General features: G+C 49.3%; 2 protein-coding genes across 5 annotated transcripts in view; one reads left to right on the forward strand and one right to left on the reverse strand.

Moving 5' to 3' along the window:
- Positions 1–1,808: 1,808 nt before the first annotated feature.
- LOC100974549 (large ribosomal subunit protein eL29-like) lies at positions 1,809–2,678 on the reverse strand. Its single transcript, XM_034935021.1, is given in 3 exon segments — positions 1,809–1,945; positions 2,037–2,302; positions 2,611–2,678. Coding segments are annotated over 3 exon segments (471 nt in total).
- Positions 2,679–7,072: 4,394 nt separating this feature from the next.
- CCDC63 (coiled-coil domain containing 63) overlaps positions 7,073–21,526 on the forward strand; it is a 64,618-nt gene continuing 50,164 nt past the window's right edge. For 2 of the 4 annotated variants that reach the window (XM_034934488.3, XM_055096139.2), the window contains exons 1-3: positions 13,137–13,236; positions 13,680–13,849; positions 18,833–19,022. In XM_034934488.3, the coding sequence (XP_034790379.1) occupies positions 13,228–13,236; positions 13,680–13,849; positions 18,833–19,022 (369 nt within the window). In that variant the 5' untranslated portion in view covers positions 13,137–13,227. Of the gene's footprint in view, positions 7,391–13,136; positions 13,237–13,679; positions 13,850–18,832; positions 19,023–21,526 lie in introns of those variants that run through there. The other 2 variants (XM_034934489.2, XM_057299526.1) reach the window with 2 other exon arrangements.

The following is a 21,526-nucleotide window of genomic DNA, read 5'->3' on the forward strand; positions in this document are numbered from 1 at the left end:
GGTGCTCCCCACATCTCAGACGATGGGCGGCCGGGCAGAGACGCTCCTCACTTCCTAGATGTGATGGCGGCCGGGAAGAGGCGCTCCTCACTTCCTAGATGGGATGGCGGCCGGGCAGAGACGCTCCTCACTTTCCAGACTGGGCAGCCAGGCAGAGGGGCTCCTCACATCCCAGACGATGGGCAGTCAGGCGGAGACGCTCCTCACTTCCCAGACGGGGTGGCTGCCAGGCAGAGGCTGCAATCTCGGCACTTAGGGAGGCCAAGGCAGGCGGCTGGGAGGTGGTTGTAGCGAGCCGAGATCACGCCACTGCACTCCAGCCTGGGCGCCATTGAGCACTGAGTTAACGAGACTCCGTCTGCAATCCCGGCACCTCGGGAGGCCGAGGCTGGCGGATCACTCGCGGTTAGGAGCTGGAGACCAGCCCAGCCGACACATCGAAACCCCGTCTCCACCAAAAAAATACGAAAACCAGTCAGGCGTGGCGGCGCACGCCTGCAATCGCAGGCACTCGGCAGGCTGAGGCAGGAGAATCGGGCAGGGAGGTTGCAGTGAGCTGAGATGGCAGCAGTACCGTCCAGCTTCGGCTCGGCATCAGAGGGAGACCGTGGAAAGAGGGGAGAGGGGAGAGGGGAGAGGGGGGAGGGGGGAGGGGAGAGGGGAGAGGGGAGAGGGAGCTCTATCTACCACACAGTCCTTCTCTATATTTGTATTTTTAGGAGAGATGGGGTTTCACCATGTTGGCCAGGCTGGTCTTGAACTCCTGACCTCAGGTTATCTGCCTGCCTTAGACTCCCAAAGTGCTGGGATTACAGGTGTGAGCCACCGTGCTCAGCCCTGTTTTTATTTTGAATGCCATGGGTGGGGTAAAATATTTCACAATCTTTGCAGGCTTTAAAGTTCTCCATTTGGTCCTGGCAGTCTCAATAAATCAAGGCTCAGAGAAGTCTATTTGCTTTTCTAGGGGCACACAGCAAACCAGTGGCAGATCCAGGACTCCAGCATTCTGTCCACTGTGCCATTGTGCCTCACTGTGTTACAGGAAAGGGATCCGGATCCAGACCCCAAGAGAGGGTTCTTGGATCTCCTGCAAGAATGAATTCAGAGTGAGTCCATAGAGTAAAGTGACAGCAAGTTTATTAAGAAAGTAAAGGGATAAAAGAATGGCTACTCCATAGACAGAGCTGTCCCGAGGTCTGCTGATTGCCCATTTTTATGGTTATTTCTTGATGATATGCTAAACAAGGGGTGGATTATTCATGTCTCCCTTTTTTAGATCATATAGGGTAACTTCCTGACATTGCCATGGCATTTATAAACTGTCATGACGCTGGTGGGAGAGCAGCAATGAGGACGACCAGAGAACACTCGTCGCCATCTTGTATTTGGTGGATTTTAGCCGGCTGCTTTTCTGCAAACTGTTTTATCAGCAAGGTCTTTATGATCTGTATCTTGTGCTATCCTCCTATCTCATCCTGTGACTTAGAATGCCTTAACCATTTAGGAATGCAGCCCAGTAGGTCTTAGCCTTATTTTACCCAGCCCCTACTCAAGATGGAGTTGCTTTGATTCAAATGCCTCTGACAATTGGAAGGGAGGCCAAGAGGGGTGCAATTCTGGATCCCACTAGGGAAGAATTGGAAACTTTGGATGTCAACAATGGCCACGGTCTCTGTATCTGATAGTTCTTTTTTCTTTCCTGCCTCAGTTTATTTGTACAAAGAGCACAGGAGGACAATAGTCCCATGGGGATGACAGCCCAGGGGTCACACCAGTCCTTCCATCCTCATGTAGGCAGACAGAGACCTCTACTGTGAAGCCTTTGTCAGGGCCTGGGTGCCTTCGGGAGCCTGAGCTGGAAGTGAAGCTGGACCCCAAGCCTTGGTTTGATCCTTGGCCTTGGCCTTTGGCCGACAGAGCCTGAGACGCTTGGCAGTGCCAGCACAAGGCAGGAGAATCACTTGAACCTGGGAGGCAGAGGTTGCAGTGAGCTGAGATCTCACCACTGCACTCCAGTGGGGTGATGCAGGCAGGTTGATGGAGCTTCCCAAGCTTGGAGTGGGTGATGCAGGCAGGTCGATCAAGCTTGTGGCTGATGCCCTTTGGGATCTTGGGCTTAGCCTCCTCGGGCTTTGCCAGGGCCTTGATAGCCTCGGCACGTGCACCCATGGCCTTGGCATTGTTGGCCTGCATCTTCTTCAGGCTCTTTTTGTTGTGCTTCTTGGCAAAGCGCATGTTCCTCAGGAACTTAGGGTCCACCCCCTAAAGAGATTCATATCTTTGCGATCAGAATTTGTTTTTTGTTTGTTTGTTTGAGACAGAGCCTCCCTCGGTCACTCAGGCTGGAGTGCAATGGTGCAATCTCAGCTCACTGTAACCTCTGCCACCCAGGTTCAAGCGATTCTCCTGCCTCAGCCTCCTGAGTAGCTGGGACTACAGGTGCATGCCACCATGCCCGGCTAAGTTTTTTGTATTTTTAGTAGAGACAGGCTCTCACCATGTTGGCCAGGCTGGTCTCAAAGTCCTGACCTTTAGTGATCTTTCCACCTTGGCCTCCCAAAGTGCTGGGATTACAGGTATGAGTCACCATACCCGGCCTGTGATCAGAATTTTTTGATGCCATTTCTGTGCTGTTTTTGGGACTGGTTGTCTGCAGTGTGGTTCTTGGACTTGGCCATATCTGCACCATAACCTGCAGCCCCTGAAGCTCCTGGTTCTGGAAGGGGAAGGCTGTATCTGATAGTTCTTGGTTGCAAACAACAGAATCCTCTCCAGCTGGCTTAAGTGGACGTGGAATGCATTGAAGGCCATTAGGCAGTCCACAGATGATCCGGTGGGCTTGGTGGCTCTGCAGTGGGAACAGAACTCACCTCCCTCCACCTGTGGGCCCATGCGCTTCAGCTTACACCATGGACTCTGAGGACTGGAGACATTCGGCCAGCACCTGTCCCAAGTTCTCCCAGTGGACTTCCCCTCTCATTGGCCACCCTGAGATCTCAGGTGGGCTCGATGAGATCTTGAGACCTGTGAGATCCAGGGTCCTCCACCCAAGTCTAGAATAAAAATCAGGACTTTGCTAGCAGGGAAAATGTGAGGAAGGGCTTTGTGCACGGTCTGCCTGTGTGGCCACGGCAATGTAGACTTGGCAAAAGAAGGCTACCCTGGCCTGACTTCACACAGTCTGTTGGCTCCAGCACCCAACACCTCATGAACCTATTCATCAGTCCTTTGCTTCCCAGGGAATTTTGTGTCCAGATTCCATTTCCTGGGAAAGAAGCTCTGATTGGTTTAACTTGCGTGAGGTGTTCTCTTCTTGTCCAATCCGCCACAGAAGGAAGGAGGATTGGGGGACCTCGAATACCACAGGCGTGGAGATTACGCCACTCAGCAGGGCAGGGGAAGATGGAAGGGGCTGGAGTGGCCTCCTTCGCTGAGGAACAACAACAGTTTATTTGTTACCAAGAAAACAAATGAAGTGAGACTAATGGCACCAGTGAAGTTGAGGCACCCACACTTTTTTTTCCCCCAAAATGATTTGTTATGTTATTCAATACACATGACAGCAGAAGTCGGAATCCAGACTACTTGACACTTAGCTTGTGGATCGGTACTGTTTTTATTGAATGTCATAGGTGGGGTGAAATGTTTCACAACCTTTGCAGACTTTAAAGTTCTCAATTTGGTCCTGGCAGTCACAAGAAATTGAGGCTCAGAGAGGTCTATTTGCTTTTCTCAGGGTGCAAAGCAGAGCAGTTCTCTCCATTACACTACTGCGCCCTCCCTGCCTGTGCCCCCTTTTCTAAGAATTTTTTTTATTTTTTATTTTTCTGAGACAGGGTATTGCTCTGTCACCCAGGTTGGAGTGCAGCAGCATGATCGTAGCTCATTGCAGCCTCGAACTGCCAGGCTCAGGTGTTCCTCCTGTCTTAGCCTCCTGAGTAGTTAGGACTACAGGTGCATGCCACCATTCCCAGCTAATTTTTGTATTTTTTGCAGAGACAGAGTCTTGCCATGTTGCCCAGGCTGGTCTCGAACTCCTGGGCTCAAGCGATCAACCCACCTTGACCTCCCAAAGTGCTGGGATTACAGGCATGAGCCACTGCACCTGGTGAGAATTATTTTCACATTCCCTGTTGGGGACCACCTGACCATGGCCCCCTGGACCCACATCATTGGGCCAGGACATCAAATCTAGACTAGGACAATCGTGTTCTCTTGGGAAGAGAGGAGGACATTGGAGCATCTCTTGGGAAGAGATGAGGAAGTTGAGATGAGGACATTGATTTTTTTTTTTTAAACTGAGTTCTAAAATGGGAACTTATAAGAAGCAAGATGGGAGGAAGAGGGGACAGCAGAGAAAATAGTCCTTAAAAAAAGAGGCCAAGTTGAGAGACCAGGTGGTTCCAGAGAGGGCTAGAGGGAGGAGCTGCCTTGGTTTCTGACAGTTTAATAGTTCTGGGTTCTTGTTCCTCATGGGATCTGCCTCCAACCTTCGTGAGATAGCCCTAGCATTCATACGATGCAGCATGCTTTAGATGAAAGAAACAGAAACTGCAATCCACACTGGCTTAAAAAACAAGAAAACATATTCATTCACATAATAGGAAATGCAGAGTTCCTATTGTTCATAAGGTGGGTTTCAGGCAAGGTATGATCAGGGTGCCAGCCACATTGTTCTGTAATTCTCCCTAGGCTCCTCCCTCCATCGTGTGTTAGCCTTGATCTCACACTGGCTTCCCTCATAGTTGCCAGAGGGCTGTCAGCAACATGAGGGGCAACATGCTTTCTTGTTTGCATCCATAAGGGTAGAAAAGCATCTCCCTCCACCCCAAGTTCTTCCTTTCTGTCTGATAGGCCACTGTCAGTTGCACGCCTATTCCTGGACCAGTAGAAGTTTCTGGGAGAATGCTATGCACTAATTGGCTTAAACTTAGATTCCCAGTCATTGGCAAGGAGGAGGATGGGATGGCTGTGATTTGCTAACACTAATGGAGATCTACCTTGGAGGTGTGTGTAAAACTCAATTGCTCCTGGTTACATAGGCTCAATGGGGAAGGACTGTTACCTGAACAAATTGGGATCGGCTGGGAAGAAGGAAAGGGAAACAGATGAGGAGGCCAAAGAAAAAAATTCATTTTGAGATAGTTCGAATGGGTTTCTGATTTTTGTAACCAAAGAGTCACTTGGACTGTCAGTTTTCTGGTCTGCGTCCAAATGCCTCTTCCTGGTCCCTCTGCGGCTTGGCTCTAATTTCCTCCTGTGTTCTGGAGGCTCTGCTGTCGCCAACATTTCCCACCGCTGGCTCATCGCTTTGGCAAGCTGGCATCTCACCCTGCTCCAAGTCCCGCTGATGAAGCAGAAGGTCCCTTTAGCAGAATCGATTCTGACATGTTCTAATTAAAAAAGCCTGATACGTCTCTGCATGGGGGCTGCTGAGAGCTGCGCCCATAAAGACAAAGAGAGTAAATTTGTCGGAGGAAGGTCTATTTTTAACAAGTCCTGAACCTAATTGAACTTAATCATTTTTCAGTCGTTGACACTTGAAATGTGTGAGTCATTGGGCTCTGCATGGAGCTGAGTGCTGGAGCAGCCCTTTAAATATCAGAGATGGGAGATATCAGCTTGCAGGGCTGCTCAGCTTTGGGGCTGTGGTTTCAGTCAGGGTGTGGAAAAGCGTGGGGCTCTAGAGACAGGGAGCCTTGGGTTCAAATCCTGGCTGCTCCACTGACTGCAAAACTCGGTTTCTCTAAGTCTGTTTCCCCATCTGTAAAATAAGGATGGTCAAGTGTATCCAAAACACTTCATATGAATCATTTGGAGGCAAGGCCTGACATGTAGCTGTTCATAATCTATCCTTATCTTACTTGACATGAATATTGATGTTTCCTTGCAGAAATGGTAATTCGTTTGATCTGGACTGTGTGGCCCGAACCCTGTATGTAATATACTGTCCCACTGACTTCCCTCATGGTTACAACGTGGCTGCCAGCAACATTAGGGGCAACATACTCCCTTGCGTACCATATTATCTTTCTGAAACCAAAAACATGGTAAGTTTTTTTTTTTTTTTTGAAACGGAGTCTCACTCTGTCACCCAGGCTGCAGTGAGTGTGATCTTGGCTCACGGCAACCTTTGCCTCCTGGGTTCAAGCAATTCTCCTGCCCTAGCCTCCCGAGTAGCAGAGACTACAGGCACCCACCAGGTGTGTGCCACCATGCCAGGCTAAATTTGTTGTATTTTTAGTAGAAATACAAAAAAAAAAAAAAAAAAAAAAGAAATACACACGGTTTCACCATGTTGGCCAGGCTGGTCTTGAGCTCCTGACCTTAAATGATCTACCCGCCTCAGCCTCCCAAAGTGCTAGGATTATAGGCACGAGCCAGCGCACCTGGCCTCCAAAATATGGTAAGTTCTAAAACACATCCTGTCCCAAGAATTTACGGATGAAGTGGAGACCTTAGCAGGGCTGAGCTACTACAATCCACTCAGGGGGCTAGGAGTTAAAGTGGAAATCACATGGAATCAAAATTACTGTAGAAAACAGGTACCCCCAATAATTTTCCATTAATTCTGTGATTGTTTCTAGAGCTTAGCCCCAGAGAAAGTAGCTGACTTGTGTTTCAGGGCCGATTGTATGAAAAATGTGTATCTTTAAACCACTAAACTCCGTTAGGGCAGTGAAAAGCTCACTTGCCTGGATCACACTTGGGTTCCCGTGTTATGCTCACAGTGGGTGGGGGTCAGGTGGATGTTCTGAAGAAAATTCTCCTGCACTGATGAAGTTATTTTTCTCATGAAATATTTCTCTTCCCCCCCCAACATTTTAAAAAATTTATTCTTATTTTATTTTATTTTTCAGAGTAGGGAAAACTGGGCTCCTTTGAGTTAGCTGCGTGTGAAGTCTGTACCTAGCAGGGCTGCTGTGAGCATGAGTGTAGGTGTAGGCTAAGAAGACGGTGAATGGGGTGTGAGGGGCGAGGTGGACCAGCGATTCCATGGCGTTGGCCGAGGGAGGGGCTAAGACTGTTGATTGACTCAAGAAGTCACTTAGCGTCATGAGGGTCCGGGTAGTCTGGTAAGGGGTCGCTGGAGAGTGTGTCGCCCCTCTCCCCCAACCAAAAGCTTCCCTCCAACCAGCTGCTCTTGTCCTCTCCTCCCGAGGGCCCTGTGCCCTCCCAGTGGACTTGCAGGGGAGAACGTCCATGTTTGTGCGAGTCACAAAGGCGCCCGTTCCAGGGGTCCCAGAACGCCCGGGCGTGGGGCTGGGGGTGTGGCGCAGCGAGGCCGCGCAGCAAGCAGTCCTCCCGGCACCGTCGGAAGCGCAGTTGCAGCAGCCGTCGGACAAGCGGCCCGAGCAGCCACGGACAAGCAGTCCGGGCCCCGCCATTGGTAAGTTTCGCTGCCCGCCCGGCCGCGCCTGCTGCGCCACAGCTCCCCCTGCCAGGGAAAAGGAAAGAGCGGTCGCGGTCCCCAGTCCATTCAGATCTCGCTGCCCTCAGCCTTGAAAGTATCAGGGTCTCCCGCAATCATGCATAAATAAATTGTAGTGTGTAAAATAACTCCAGAGCCTCGCGAGGTGGCTCATGCCTGTAATTCTAGCACTTTGGGAGGCTGAGGCAAGAGGATCGCTTGAGCCCAGGGGTTCGAGACCAGCTCGGGCAAATTCGTCTTTACAAAATATTTAAAAACTTAGCCGGGCGTGGTGGTGCCACTTGTAGTCCCAGCTTCTTGGGAGGCTGAAGGGGGAGGATCGCTTAAGCCCGGGAAGGTTGAGGCTGCAGTGAGCCGAGATTGAACCACTGCACGCTAGCCTGGGTGACAGAGAGAGAGAGAGAGACCCTGTCTCAAAAAAGGAAAAAAAAAAAAAAGTTCAACAAATTTTTATTTTCCTCCCATAATAATCCTTAAAAAACAAAAAACAAAACAAACAAGAAAAACAACAACAACAACAACAACAACAACAACAAACTGTGTATGTGTTTCTGTGCTCCTGTTTGGCTAGTGCCCTAAGCACATGTTTAATTCCAGGTTGTGCAGCCCTGGCTCAATATGATCCACATAGCTGCCTGTCCCAAGGTCCCTAGGGAATCCTTCGGGGGCAGGCTTGTCTTTTAAAGGCAGGTTGTTAAAATTCAGAAGCAGATGAGGTGCAGGCCTAATTAGATATTAGATAAATGAAGATGATCTCTGCCTGGAGGAAACTTCATTCATTCAAACTGTATTTGCCAAGAGCTGCCCATGCGCCCAGGACTATGGATGCTGTGGTGAATAGACTGAGGCCCAAGGAGCAGGAGGCCCTTGCCTGACGTCCCCTGACCTGGGCCGCTGGGCTTCTCTGCACTTTTCCTCACACACGCTGTTCCCCAGAAGTGGGCAGCTTTTAGATTCCTACCAGGAACTGCAAATTCAGATTCCTGCTGGCTCTAGGCAGTTACAGAAAATGTGAGAATTGTGGGGAGGGGAGGTTAGCCAATAGGGAGGAGTGGGGCCTGTGGCCAGGAGAGTGAGTGCATGACCCACATTTATGTTTTGAAACACTGTGGAACAGAACTGGAGGTAGGTTGAATTGGCCCCATGGGCTGTGAGTTTGAGACCCTTGAATGAGAGGGTGGTAAGCCAGGGGTCAGGACATCCGGGAGATGCTCTGCAGGCCAAGCTATGAGGATGGGGGTGAGGGGGTGGATCTGTTCCCCAGGGAATGTAGGAGCCCATCCCAGAGGGCACTGATCGAAAGGGAAAGGCCTGGGTTAACATCTGGAACCTGAAGAGAAGCCAGCACCCTAGGGAAGAGTGACTATGTATGCGCATATGGATCAGCAAAAAGGCAGGAGGTGATGGAGCTTTTGGTTCCTGGAGAATGGTGCATAACCCAGCCAATGATCTCATGGGCCAGACAGACTGGTACTTGAAAATCCCACTTCACAAACAGGCTACGTTCACCCAGCGTCTGTCATGAGCTAGGCACTATGCTAACCACTTTACAGACATTATTTTACGCTGAGATATGGGTGTGGGTATCCCCATTCTACAGATGAGGAAACTGAGGCTCAGAGAGGTCAAATCACACTGTCAGTGAAGGTCAGGTATACCCATTTCATGTTATTAAGATGGTGTGTTACAAATCCACTTAGGACCCAAAGGGCCCTGGAACATAGAACAGCTCCTGGACAATATGAAATTGGAGCTGCCCCAAATTCCAGGGTTGAAAGAGGTCCCAGAGAGAGCATCCTTTGCCCAAACCTTGTTAGTCAGGTAAATCCTCCTACAGCTTCTACCCCTACCTGGAGGACTCTTCCAGAAATGATCAAGATACAGAACCATTGTCTTATACCACTTCCCTGCCTGTGGGAATTTCCCAACATCAGACAATGCAGTTGGCCCCCAAACCCTCAAAAACATCAGGGAAAATCCAGAGGTTCCTACATTACCAGCCACTATTTTCCTATCACCCGTTAACCTGAGAACCATTTTCAAGGTATGGACCATGTCAGTTAGGAATGCTTTAGGTTTCAATGAACAAAATATTTGGTGACTGCCTTAAACAACAGTGACTCTTGTTATTTCACCTAACATGATGTCTAGAGGTAGGCAGTTCCTGGGATGGGGCAGTAGCCAACAGTGTCAGTTAGGACCTAAATTTTTTCCTATCTTTCCTCTTTGCTGTCTTTAGGTGTGACGGTGATATTTCTCTTCATGGTCATGGGATGGTTGCCACTGCACCATCACGCATGCCTTCACAATAATTTCTAAAAGCAGAAGGAGAGAGGAACACGAACAAGCTCTCACTTCTTTTTTTTTTTTTTTTGAGACGGAGTCTTACTCTGTTGCCCAGGCTAGAGTGCAGTGGCGCGATCTCAGCTCACTGCAACCTCCATCTCCCAGGCTCAAGCGATTCTCCTGCCTCAGCCTCTTGAGTAGCTGGGATTACAGGTGCCCACTACCATGCCCAGCTAATTTTTGTATTTTTAGTAGAGACGGGGTTTCACCATGTTGGCCAGGCTGGTCTCAGTCTCCTGACCCCAAGTGATCTGCCTGCCTTGGCCTCTCAAAGTGCTGGGATTACAGGCGTGAGCCACTGCGCCCAGCCCAAGTTCTCACTTTTTGTCCCAAAGGAATGGAATATACTTCTCCTTATGTCTCATTGGCCATATCTGGGTCACATGTCTATCATTAGACCAATCATTGACAAAGGGAAGTGGGGTTACCACGATTAGCAGGAACCAATCATGAGTCATCCTCTGGGACTGGGCACATTGAAGGGGTACAAAATCAGATTTGTATTAGGCAGAAAGAAGTTAGGGTATTCTCTGAGGCATGCTAGCTGCTGTAACAAATACATCCCCACATTTCACTGGCTTAACACAAGAGAAGTTAATTTCGCATTTGTGTAACAGCCCAATGAGGATGTTCATGGTTGGCAGGTGACTTCTTCTACAAGTAGATCTGGGGACCTGTCTTGTGGCTCTGCCTCCTATAAATGTCAGATGAGGCAAGAAAGGATGGAAAGGTCACATCCACTTCTTAAAAGTCATGATCTGAAAGTGACAGACTTCCCCTCTGCTCACATCCCATTGGTGAGAATTCATCAGAGAGCCCTGCCTGGATCCGAGAGGAGCAGGGAGGCGAAGCTCTGGTTGGGCAGCTAACTCACACAACAATGCCACATGGAGGGAAGCAACTGTTGGGGAGGCAATGAACTGATCTCTTCCAGGCTGATCTATCTCATCCTTGCTTTTAAGAAGCATCCAGGCTGGACATGGTGGTTCACGCCTGTAATCCCAGCACTTTGGGAGGCCGAGGTGGGTGGATCACCTGAGGTCATAAATTCGAGACCAGCCTGACCAAAATGGTGAAACCCCGTCTCTACTAAAAATACAAAATTAGCCGGGCATGGTGGTGCGTGCCTGTAATCCCAGCTACTTGGGAGGCTGAGGCAGGAGAATCGCTTGAACCCGGGAGGCAGAGGTTGCAGTGAGCCGAGATTGTGCCATTGCACTCCAGCCTAGGCAACAACAGCGAAATTCTGTCTAAAAATAAATAAATAAATAAAAATAAAAAGCAGCGTCCAGTCTTTTACAGATCTCTTTGCTAGCCACTTTCCACTAGATATTGCCTATACTTGAGCGCAAATCATTTTCTGAATACTCCTTTCAGTCACTTTCTTCTCACCCTTTGCCCGGGCAGTTCTCTCTGCCCAGAATACGCCCCCAACCTCCAACTTTTCTTCTCTGCCTGGTGAACTCCTATTCATTCCTCAAAACCCAAGTTAAAAGTCATCTTCTTTGTGGAGCCTTTTTTACTATTTTGTCATAGGCAGGATTTATGGCACTTTGCAGGCTGACTTACCACTGAATTCCACACAGTGCGTAGCATACAGTGGGGGCTCAGTTTATGTGCTAAATAGATGTAGTACTTCAGGTATGAGAACTCATTTGGTTGCAAGCAATAGAAAATGCATCTCAGGTTGCTTTAATGGAATATACTGATTTCTGTAATTGGACATTACCCAGAGGTATGTTCAGGCTTGGCTAAATGCTGGTGCTTGGATGATGTTCTCAAGCCTCAAGATTCAGTCTGTCTTCATTTTGTCTTCTCTCCTCCATTTTAGCTTGGTTCTCAGCCTCTTGCAGAGGCAAGATGCCTGTCAGCCCCTCCTGACTTATCCACCAAGGTTCAAGTGCAGCAGGAAACAAAGTCTCTCTCTTCTTGAGTGTTCCAGCTTAAATTCCACCATTCACTCTGGTTGGACTAGCTAGCTTCATGTGCCCATCCACCCCTGAAGAAATCCCAGGCTAGAGGGCTGAGATCATGCAGATTGACTGGGATCTGGTGCTCTGATTCTCCCATCCAGAGTCAGATGCCCCAATCTTGAAGGTGGTGGGGTATGGTCAGCCCCCAGGAGTGCAGGAAGGTGTGGCTTCCCATGGGAACTTCAGGGTATTGTTACCAGGAGATAGAGGAACACCCCTCTCACCCTCATCAACATTCACCACCTTGCACCTTCACCCTCTGAAACAATCCATATCCTGCCATATCATCCTAGCCACTGTGTACTGAGCACTTGTCCCAAGCACAGTGCTGAGTGTCTTACACACTCAATGACATGGCTTCTAGAATTTCTTCCATTGTCCAGGTGAGGAAAATGAGGACTACAGAACTGAAGTGACTTGCCCAAGGTTAATAAGTGGCTTTGGAGGAATTTGAAATGAGATCTGATGATTGGCACAACCAATGCTTTAAACCATTGCATTGCAGGACCCTCAATGGTGGCAAAGCTGGAATTTCTGCTTTTGGAACCCAGCTCCTGCAGTCTGGAATTGGCTGTGCAGTGGGTCTCACAACCTCAAAGGATGTGATGTGTGGGATTAATGCTGTCCCTTGCTCTGAATAACTATGGGCTAGATGAAGTTCAAGTGGTGACATGATAAGAATACTGACTCCTGCTCTAAGATGGGAGGGTGGGGATTCCCTGACAGCTGCAATTGAAGTTGGGCACATTTCTATTTAACCCCATCAGGGGACACACTGCCCCGATGCCTTTTTTTTTGTGAGATGGAGTCTCACTCTGTCACCCAGGCTGGAGTGCAGTGGCGCGATCTCGGCTCACTCACTGCAATCTTTGCCTCCAGGGTTCAAGCAATTCTGCCTCAGCCTCCTGAGTAACTGGGATTACAGGTGTGTGCCACCATGCCTGGCTAATTTTTTTGTATTTTTTGTAGAGACAGGGTTTCACCATGTTGACCAGGCTGGTATCGAACTCCTGACCTCAAGTGATCTACCGACCTTGGCCTCCCAAAGTGCTGGGTTACAGGCATAAGCCACCATGCCCGGCCCCCGATGCCATTTTGCCCCCTCTTTGGGTACACAGGGAGCAGGAGGGTAACTGACACGCCAGAACCATCTGCCCAGCTCCTAATAATAAATGGTGAGAGAAACAGGTTCCAGGAAAACATTGCTTTAAAACAAATAAGTGCCTTTTGTCACACCCGGGCAGCCATCTGGGTATCCTCCTCATGTGCCAAGGTGTGGGTGGAGGAAGGGATGGCAGGGGGAGGGAGGAGGTGCCGTTCTGACCTGCACCCCCAGCAGGGGTGGCTTACAAGTTCTCTTCCTTTTGCCACCATGAACAGGGCATTGCAGAGAGACAGAGAGAGAGAGGAAGGCTCGCTGGCTTTGAGCTCTCTGGGTACAGTGTCTGAGTGGAGGCAAAGTGCGGTTCCTTCAAGATGTCTGTGGTAGGTGATGCCAGCTCCCAGCCACAGAGCACCTACTATGGGGTCAGGCACTGTGCCGTCCACTTTACACATGTTAGCTCGTCTCATCCTGACAAACAGATCTGTGCTCACCCATTTTGTAGGTGGGAGGCTGGAGGCTCAGAGACATCCAGTGACTCACCCAAGTTCCCACTAGATGGCACAGTCAGAGTTTGAACCCAGAACCCCAAAGAATACCCTCCCCTCACCACAGTATGCAATTACAAGTCAGTCATCTCTCCACCCTAGCAAGCCAGGGTGGGTTTTCCATGTAATAGACAAGCAGCTGACATCACCCAAGGGAAGGTCTTCCACTTCTAGCCATGGCCCAGCCACCCCTACTGCCCTTCACTCTTAAGCCCATCTGTGGGCTTCTCTAGCCACCTGGCCCACTACAGCCTCCCACTCCTCTCCATCTCCCCCAGTTGAAGAAGAACAGGAGAAAAGACTCCGACACTCCCCAGGAACCTTCGGAGAAGGCCAAAGAGCAGCAGGCGGAGGCAGAGCTCCGGAAGCTAAGGCAGCAGTTCAGGAAGATGGTGGAAAGCCGGAAGTCTTTTAAGTTCCGAAACCAGCAGAAGATTGCGAGTCAGTAGTAAGTGATGGTTGGAGTTTCGCACTGAGTGACCTTGGAGGAAAGTTGGGGTTGGGCTTCATGTTGCTTGTCTTCTGTCCTGTGACCCCTGGGGCAGGGAGCCACCTCTGAGCCCCATTGGAGGATCCACGGTCTTTTATCTGCAGAGCCTAGTTTTAAGAGAAACTCACTTGAGATGGCTTCAGTGAAGAGGGGGAATTTCTTGTCAGAATGCAGGGTGTTTTGGGGACCCCTGGGGGGCAGGGCACCCAGATCTCAGGGAAGGACCTAATTGAGGAAAGAGTTCTGGTTTCTGTTTTTCTCCACACATGACTTTTGTTCTCTCTCTCTCTGAATTTCAGCCTCAGCTGGTGGGAAGTGGCTGCTCCAGCTCTCAAGTTTACCAGCTGCACAGAGAGAGGGTCTTGAATCAATTCCAACCACATTCCTGGGAGACGGAAACTCTGATAGGCTCAGCTTGGGTTAGCGGTCTCCTCCTGGTCCAATCAGCTGTGGCTTGAGAGGGCAAGGGACACAAAAATGTCTGGGGCTGTCACTCCCTTGGTCCTACCAGGGAAGTGGAGGAGTTCCCAGAGAAGGCAGAAACCCTAACAACGTTTCCTAATTGTGTGTCTTATGAGAACTGCAAGATAGAATATTTGAAATTGGATTGCATCAGAAATTACAATCATTTCTTTTCTTTTCTTTTCTTTTTTGGAGTGTATCATTTCTTTTCTTTCTTTTTTTTTTTTTTTGGAGATGGAGTTTCACTGTTGTCGCCCAACCTGGAGTTGGCAATGGCGTGATCCCAGCTCACTGCAACCTCCGCCTCCCGGGTTCAGGTGATTCTCCTGCCTCAGCTTCCTGAGTAGCTGGGATTACAGGCGCCCATCACCATGCCTGGCTAATTTTTGTATTTTTAGTAGAGGCAAGATTTCACCACGTTGGCCAGGCTGGTCTCAAACTCCTGTCCTCAGATGATCCACCCACCTCGGCCTCCTAAAGTGCTGGGATTACAGGTGTGAGCCACCATGCCCAGCTGAGTGTATCATTTCTTCAGGCAACAGAAAGGTGTTCCCTGGGGTTGAATACACAAACATTAAGCAGGCTTTCTTAGATTCCCTCCAAGGGAATGTAATTCCTTAGCTGCATCCATATTGTTTATAAAGGCAGAAACTGTCCATTGTTAGAAAGGAAATCTTACTGTTAGATGAGAAGTTCACAGGATGGGGAAAAGGAATTTTTATTTTTATTTTTATTTTTGAGACAGGGTCTGGCTCTGTAACCCAGGCTGGAGTGCAGTGGTGCCATCTTGGCTCACTGCAACTTCTGCCTCTCAGACTCAAGCGATTCTCCGACCTCAACCTTCTGAGTAGCTGGGATCACAGGCGTGTGCCAGCACGCCTGGCTAATTTTTTGTATCGATGGGGTTTCACCAAGTTGCCCAGGCTGGTTTCAAACTCCTGAGCTCAAGCAATCCGCCCGCCTAGGCCTCCCAAAGTTCTAGGATTACAGGTGTGAGCCACCATGCCCGGCCTGAAAAGGGATTCTTTAGATTTTCCATGGATTCAACTTACTCAGGGCCAGGGCTAGCCCATAAGGGACCTCCATGTGAATTTTTTTAAAAGGTACACTTTCTCAAGACACTTTACTGTCATCTGTTGGAAAAATTGTCATTATGTAGAGATTTTGTTAGAACAAGAAAGTGTCTCCCAGAAAAGTGTAATAAATCTACAAAACAGTGGTGTATTTTCAAGCTGGTGGTGCTTCCTAGGGTTGTGCAGGCCACAACCTGCACATCTGTGGCTGGCTGACCTGATTTGCAAGCCTACCTCTGGTGGGCATCAGGAAATGCCTCCTTTTGATATGTCTCTGACAATTTTTCTTGAATTTAACCCTTCTTCACCCCAACAGCACCCCACACACAGGCTTCTGGCTCTACTAAGTCAATCCATTTGATCTGGTTTCACTTTGATGGAACTGAAGGGGAGGAGGGTGGAAGAGTGGAGAGTTTAGGTTCTTATTATTTTATTTATTTATTTTTTGAGATGGAGTTTCGCTCTTGTTGCCCAGGCTGGAGTGCAATGGCGCGATCTTGGCTCACTGCAACCTGTGCCTCCTGGGTTCATGCAATTCTCCTGCCTCAGTCTCCCGAGTAGCTGGGATTATAGGCATGTGCCACCATACCCAGCTGATTTTGTATTTTTAGTAGAGATGGGGTTTCACCATGTTGGTCAGGCTAGTCTCAAACTCCTGACCTCAGGTGATCCGCCCGCCTCGGCCTCCCAAAGTGCTGGGATTACAGGCATGAGCCACCGCACCAGGCCAAGTTTAGGTTCTTTAGAGTGAAACACCTATACAGTATTTAAGGAAGCACTTTTCCCCAGCGCCAACCCTGGCTTACAACATTCAGGGAGTAACTTAAGGTTTTGGGGTACTTCACTCCCTTTACACCAGTCCTGGCCTTGCCTGCAAGACAGAGACACCTTCCTTTTGCTTTTACCAACCCTCTCTGAAAACCTCTTTTTTTTTCTTTTTTTTTTTTTGAGATGGAGTCTTGCTTTGTTGCTCGAGCTGTAGTGCAGTGGTGCAAATTTGGCTCACTGCAACCTCTGCCTTCCAGGTTCAAGCGATTCTCCTGCCTCAGCCTCCTGAGTAGCTAGGACTACAGGCGCCCCCCCACCATGCCTGGCTAATTTTTGTATTTTTAGTAGAGAAAGGGTTTCGACATGTTGGCTAGGCTGGTCTTGAACTGCTGACCTCAGGTGATCTGCCTACCTCGGCCTCCCAAAGTGCTGGGATTACAGGCATGAGCCACGGCACCCTGAAAATCTAACTCTTGTAGAGTATTGTACTCTCTTTTTTCTCTCCACCTTAACAAAGACACTCGCCCCAGCTTCCCCCGCCGGCCTCCTTCCAGGAGGGGCTTAAGCAGGGCAGAAGAGTCCCCAGGCTGGTTGAGAAGACAGCAGGTCACTGGCCAAATGTGGCTATTTACATTTGTAATTAATTAAAATAAATAAAATAAAATAATATTTAGTTCTGCTGAAATAGCCGCATTTCAAGTGCTCAACAATCACTTGTGCCTAAGTGGATACTATGGGCCCCTCAGATAGAGAACATTTTCATCACTGCAGAACGTCCTATTAGAATGGGATCTACAAACTACGGCCAAATCTGGCTGGCTGCTGGTTTTTTGTAATTAAATCTCTATTGGCACACAGCCATGCCTGTTGGTTCACTTTTTGGCTGGTTTGCCAACTCCTGTCCTAGGACATTTTCCTTTCTTTCTTTTTGTTTTTTTTTTTTGAGACAGGGTCTCACTGTGTGTCTCCCAGGCTGGAATGCAGTGGCACGATCTCAGCTCACTGCAACCTCTGCCTCCTGGGCTCAAGCAATCCTCCCATCTCAGCTACTTTTAATATTTTCTGTAGAGACAGGGCCTCACTATGTTGTCCAGGCTGGTCGCAAACTCCTGAGTTCAAGCAGTCCTTCCGCCTCGGCCTCCCAAAGTGCTGATGTTACAGGAGTGAGCCACTGTGCCAGGCCTGTAGAACATTCTTTTTTGTTTGTTTGTTTTTGTATTGTTGAGATGGAATCTTGCTCTGTCTCCCAGGCTGGAGTGCAGTGGCGCGATCGCAACTCCCTGCAACCTCTGCCTCCTGGGTTCAAGCAATTCTCTGCCTCAGCCTCCAGAGTAGCTAGGATTACAGGCGCCCACCACCACCCCCGGCTAATTTTTTGTATTTTTACTAGAGATGGGGTTTCACCATCTTAGCCAGGCTGGTCTCGAACTCCTGACCTCATGATCCACTGGCCTCGGCCTCCTAAAGTGCTGGGATTACAGGCATAAACCACTGCGCCGGGCCTGTAGAACATTCTTCACTGTTCTATAGCAGTGTGTCCAAAACTTTTGAAGCATCTGGACACTTGATCCTGTAATAAAGCAGATTCTGATCCAATTGGTCTCAGGTTGGGCACCTGAGATTCTGCATTTCTCCAAGTTTCCAAAGGACATTCATGCTACTGATCCGCAAACCACATTGGGGAGTGGGTGTCAGTCTCCAGACTGCCAGAAACTCAGCCTCTGTGCCATTTCCCCTTGTTCTATTATACAGTCTTTCAAGCTCCCTTTGCTCTTTTCCAAATCCCCCTGTTTTCCCACATCCCGGTAGACATTTCCTCATTAGCACCCCAAGGAGAGAAACTGGTGGAGCTTAGAGGCTATTATGCATCCCTGTGTTGATGCAAACTTGAAAAATCCTGCCTGGCCAGGCACGGTGGCTCATGTCTGTAATCTCAGCACTTTGGGAGGCCGAGGCAGGTGGATCACATGAGGCTGGTAGTTCGAGACCAGCCTGGCCAACATGGCGAAACCCGTCTCTACTAAAAATACAAAAAGTAACCGGGCATGGTGGCTTGTGGCTGTAGTCCCAGCTACTCAGGAGGCTGAAGCAGGAGAATCGCTTGAACCTGGAAAGTGGAGGTTGCAGTGAGCCGAGATCATGCCACTGCACTCCAGCCTGGGCAACAGAGTGAGACTCTGTCTCAAAATATAAAATAAAATAAAATAAAAAAATAAAATAAATAAAATAAAATCCTGCCTGATGGTTTGCTGCTCCTCATTACTGGAGATAATTGGCGGTAAAGTCTGGAAAGATGGTCTGCAGAATCAGACAGGTGCCAGGGAGTTGCTGGCAAAGGAGAACGTGGGGGTTTCCTCCATGTCTGGGTAATGGGTTTTGACAGGCACAGCTGCAAATTGTTACCTAGAGAAAATACCCACCTCAGAGAAGGCAGGGCAGCAGGAAATCATGGTGAACCAGGTCTCAGGTGATCAGGCTTCCAGACCTGGATCTGAGACCCTGGACACGTCCCTTTTGCCTGCTTGCTCAGGTGGGAAATTCCTCTCTCCCGGTCTCCTTGCAGGGCTGATGTGCCTGGAGTGCTCCGTCAAGTTAAACTTAGGGGTTTGGGGTTAATCATGGGCTGCTTTTCCAACAGCAAGGAGATCAAGACCCTGAAGACAGAGCAGGATGAGATCACCCTACTGTTGAGTCTCATGAAATCCTCGAGGAACATGAATCGGAGTGAGAAGAACTACATGGAGCTGCGACTCCTGCTGCAAACTAAGGAGGACTATGAGGCATTGATTAAATCCCTGAAACTGCTGTTGGCTGAACTGGATGAGAAGGTGTGGTCTTTCTCTTACAGGGTTAACCAGAACACAGAGCAAAGGGGAGGAGTTGGGGTGCATATTCGTGATGCCTTAGGCCAGACCTGACACCCCTGTATCACAGTATCTCCTCTGGACAGCCCACTAAATGTGACTGCTGCTATTGTCTCACTACCCTTGAGACCTCTGGGCTCCAGTATCCAGGCTCAGCCATACCAATCCATCCCTCCGCCATGCTCCCCAGTGCCACCTGCTGCACCTTGAATAAACCCCCACAGCTGCACCCTATCAGTTAGGAGAGGCTTGGTTATGCTGCAGGAATAAATGCCACCCCCTCACGCATTCTTAGTGGTTTAAAACTTTAAGGTTTCTTCCTTGTTGATGACACGTAACTGTTGTGGGTTGGCTAAGAGCCCTTATATCTTCTCACACTGGGACTAGGCTGAAGGAATAGCCACCATCTTGAACATTGCCAGGTATTATGGGAAAGAAAGAGTTCTAGAGGGTTTCATGCTGGCAATTGAATATTCCAGTCTGGAAGTGAAACATGTCACTTCTTTTTTTTTTTTGAAACAGAGTCTTGCTGTCTTGCCCAGGCTGGAATGCAGTGGTGCAATCTCGGCTCACTGCAACCTCTGCTTCCTGGGTTCAAGTGATTCTCATGCCTCAGCCACCTGAGTAGCTGGGATTACAGGCGTGCACCACCATGCTGGCTAATTTTTGTATTTTAGTAAAGATAGTGTTTCACCATGTTGGCCAGGCTGGTCTCAAACTCCTGATGTCAAATGATCTTCCCGCTTCGGCCTCCCAAAGTGCTGAGATTACAGGCGTGAGCCACCGTGCCTGGCTGAAACACGTCACTTCTGCTCATGACCCAGGGGCTCAAAATAGTCGTGTTTTCTAATTATGGTAACAAAAAAAAGAAAAGAAAAAGCAAGAGAAAATAGTCATGTACGTGATCCTACCCATCCACAAAGGGGTCCGGGAAGGGCCACCCTCTCATTATCTGGAAGGCAAAGAGCTGGAAGTATTTGCAGGACAGCATTAATGGTCATGCCCCTTACCCTGGCTTGAAAGGCCCTGTGTGATCTAGCCCCTGCCTACGCCTTGGCCTACCTCAGGGCCTTTGCTTATGCTCCCCCGCTCCCACCCCTTCCCCCACTCCCGCTTGTCCTTCAGGTCTCAACTTAAATGTGACTTTCTCAAGGAGGCCTTTTCTGTGCCCCCTCTCCAGTTTATACCTCCCTGTGTCAGTCAGGTTCTGGCTGGAACCCAGAGCACCCCCAGCGGGGTACTTTGAGAAGAGTTTAATGCAGGAACCATTTACAAGGGTGTGGGCATGAGCATGAGTAGGGACATTGAAACACTAGGGTTCGCAACAGCGGGGGAGGGGGCAGTGGTCTGGAACTTGGAGAGCCTGGGGCAAGCCAGGGGCAATGGCTCCTCTTTCTTCCAACCCTCTGATCCTCAGTGCAAGGGAGCCCCTCAGCGACGCAGCCAGGTCAGCCTGTTGGGGCACAGAGCAGTGGGTCTGGGGGGCAAGTGGGGGATCCCATGGCTCCCCACAGTACCCCCTTCATAGCTCTTCCCACCATTGTCATTATGCCTTATTCTGGTGTTTAACGGCTCCCTAAGCAGCCTGACAGCTTCACAAGGGCGAGGACCACATCCGTTTTGTTCTCTACAGTGCCACCCCTGCCCGCAACCCCATGCCTGTCCCAGTGTCCCGCACACAGTAGATCCTCAGTAAACATTTACTATTTCTATTATAGTATTAATTAATTGCTATAAAGAAACGGCTGAAACAGGTAATTTATTTATTTTTAAATATTTATTTATTTATTTTTGAGACAGAGTTTCACTCCTGTCGCCCAGGCTGGAGTGCAGCGGCATGATCTTGGTTCACTGCAGCCTCTGCCTCCCAGGCTCAAGCAATTCTCCTGCTTCAGTCTCCCGTGTAGCTGGGATTACAGGCAGGCACCCCCACGCCCAGCTAATTTTGTAATTTTAGTACAGACGGGGTTTCACCATGTTGCCCAGGCTGGTCTCGAACTCCTGACCTCAGGTGATCCACCCACCTTGGCCTCCCAAAGTGCTGGGATGACAGGCGTGAGCCGCGGCATGCAGCCAAGACAGGAAGTTTATAAAGAAAAGAGGTTTAATTGGCTTACAGTTCTGCAGGCTATACAGGAAGCATAGCAGCTTCTGCTTCTGGGGAGGCCTCAGGAAACTTATAAATCATGGTGGAAGGCAAAGGGGGAGCAGGTACGTCACATGGCCAGAGCAGGAAGAAGAGAGAGACGGGGGAGGCGCCACACACTTTTAAACAACCAGATCTCATGAGATTTCACTATCGCCAAGACAATACCAAGGGGGATGGTGCCAAACCATTCATGAAAAACCACCCCCCACCATCCCATTGTCTCCCCCAGGTCCCTCCTCCAACACTGAGGATTACCATTCAACATGAGATTAGGGAGGGACACAGAGCCAAACCAGATCACTACTGAATGAATCTGGAA

Source organism: Pan paniscus, chromosome 10, assembly GCF_029289425.2.
Source record: "Pan paniscus chromosome 10, NHGRI_mPanPan1-v2.0_pri, whole genome shotgun sequence".
Lineage (NCBI taxonomy): Eukaryota > Metazoa > Chordata > Mammalia > Primates > Hominidae > Pan > Pan paniscus.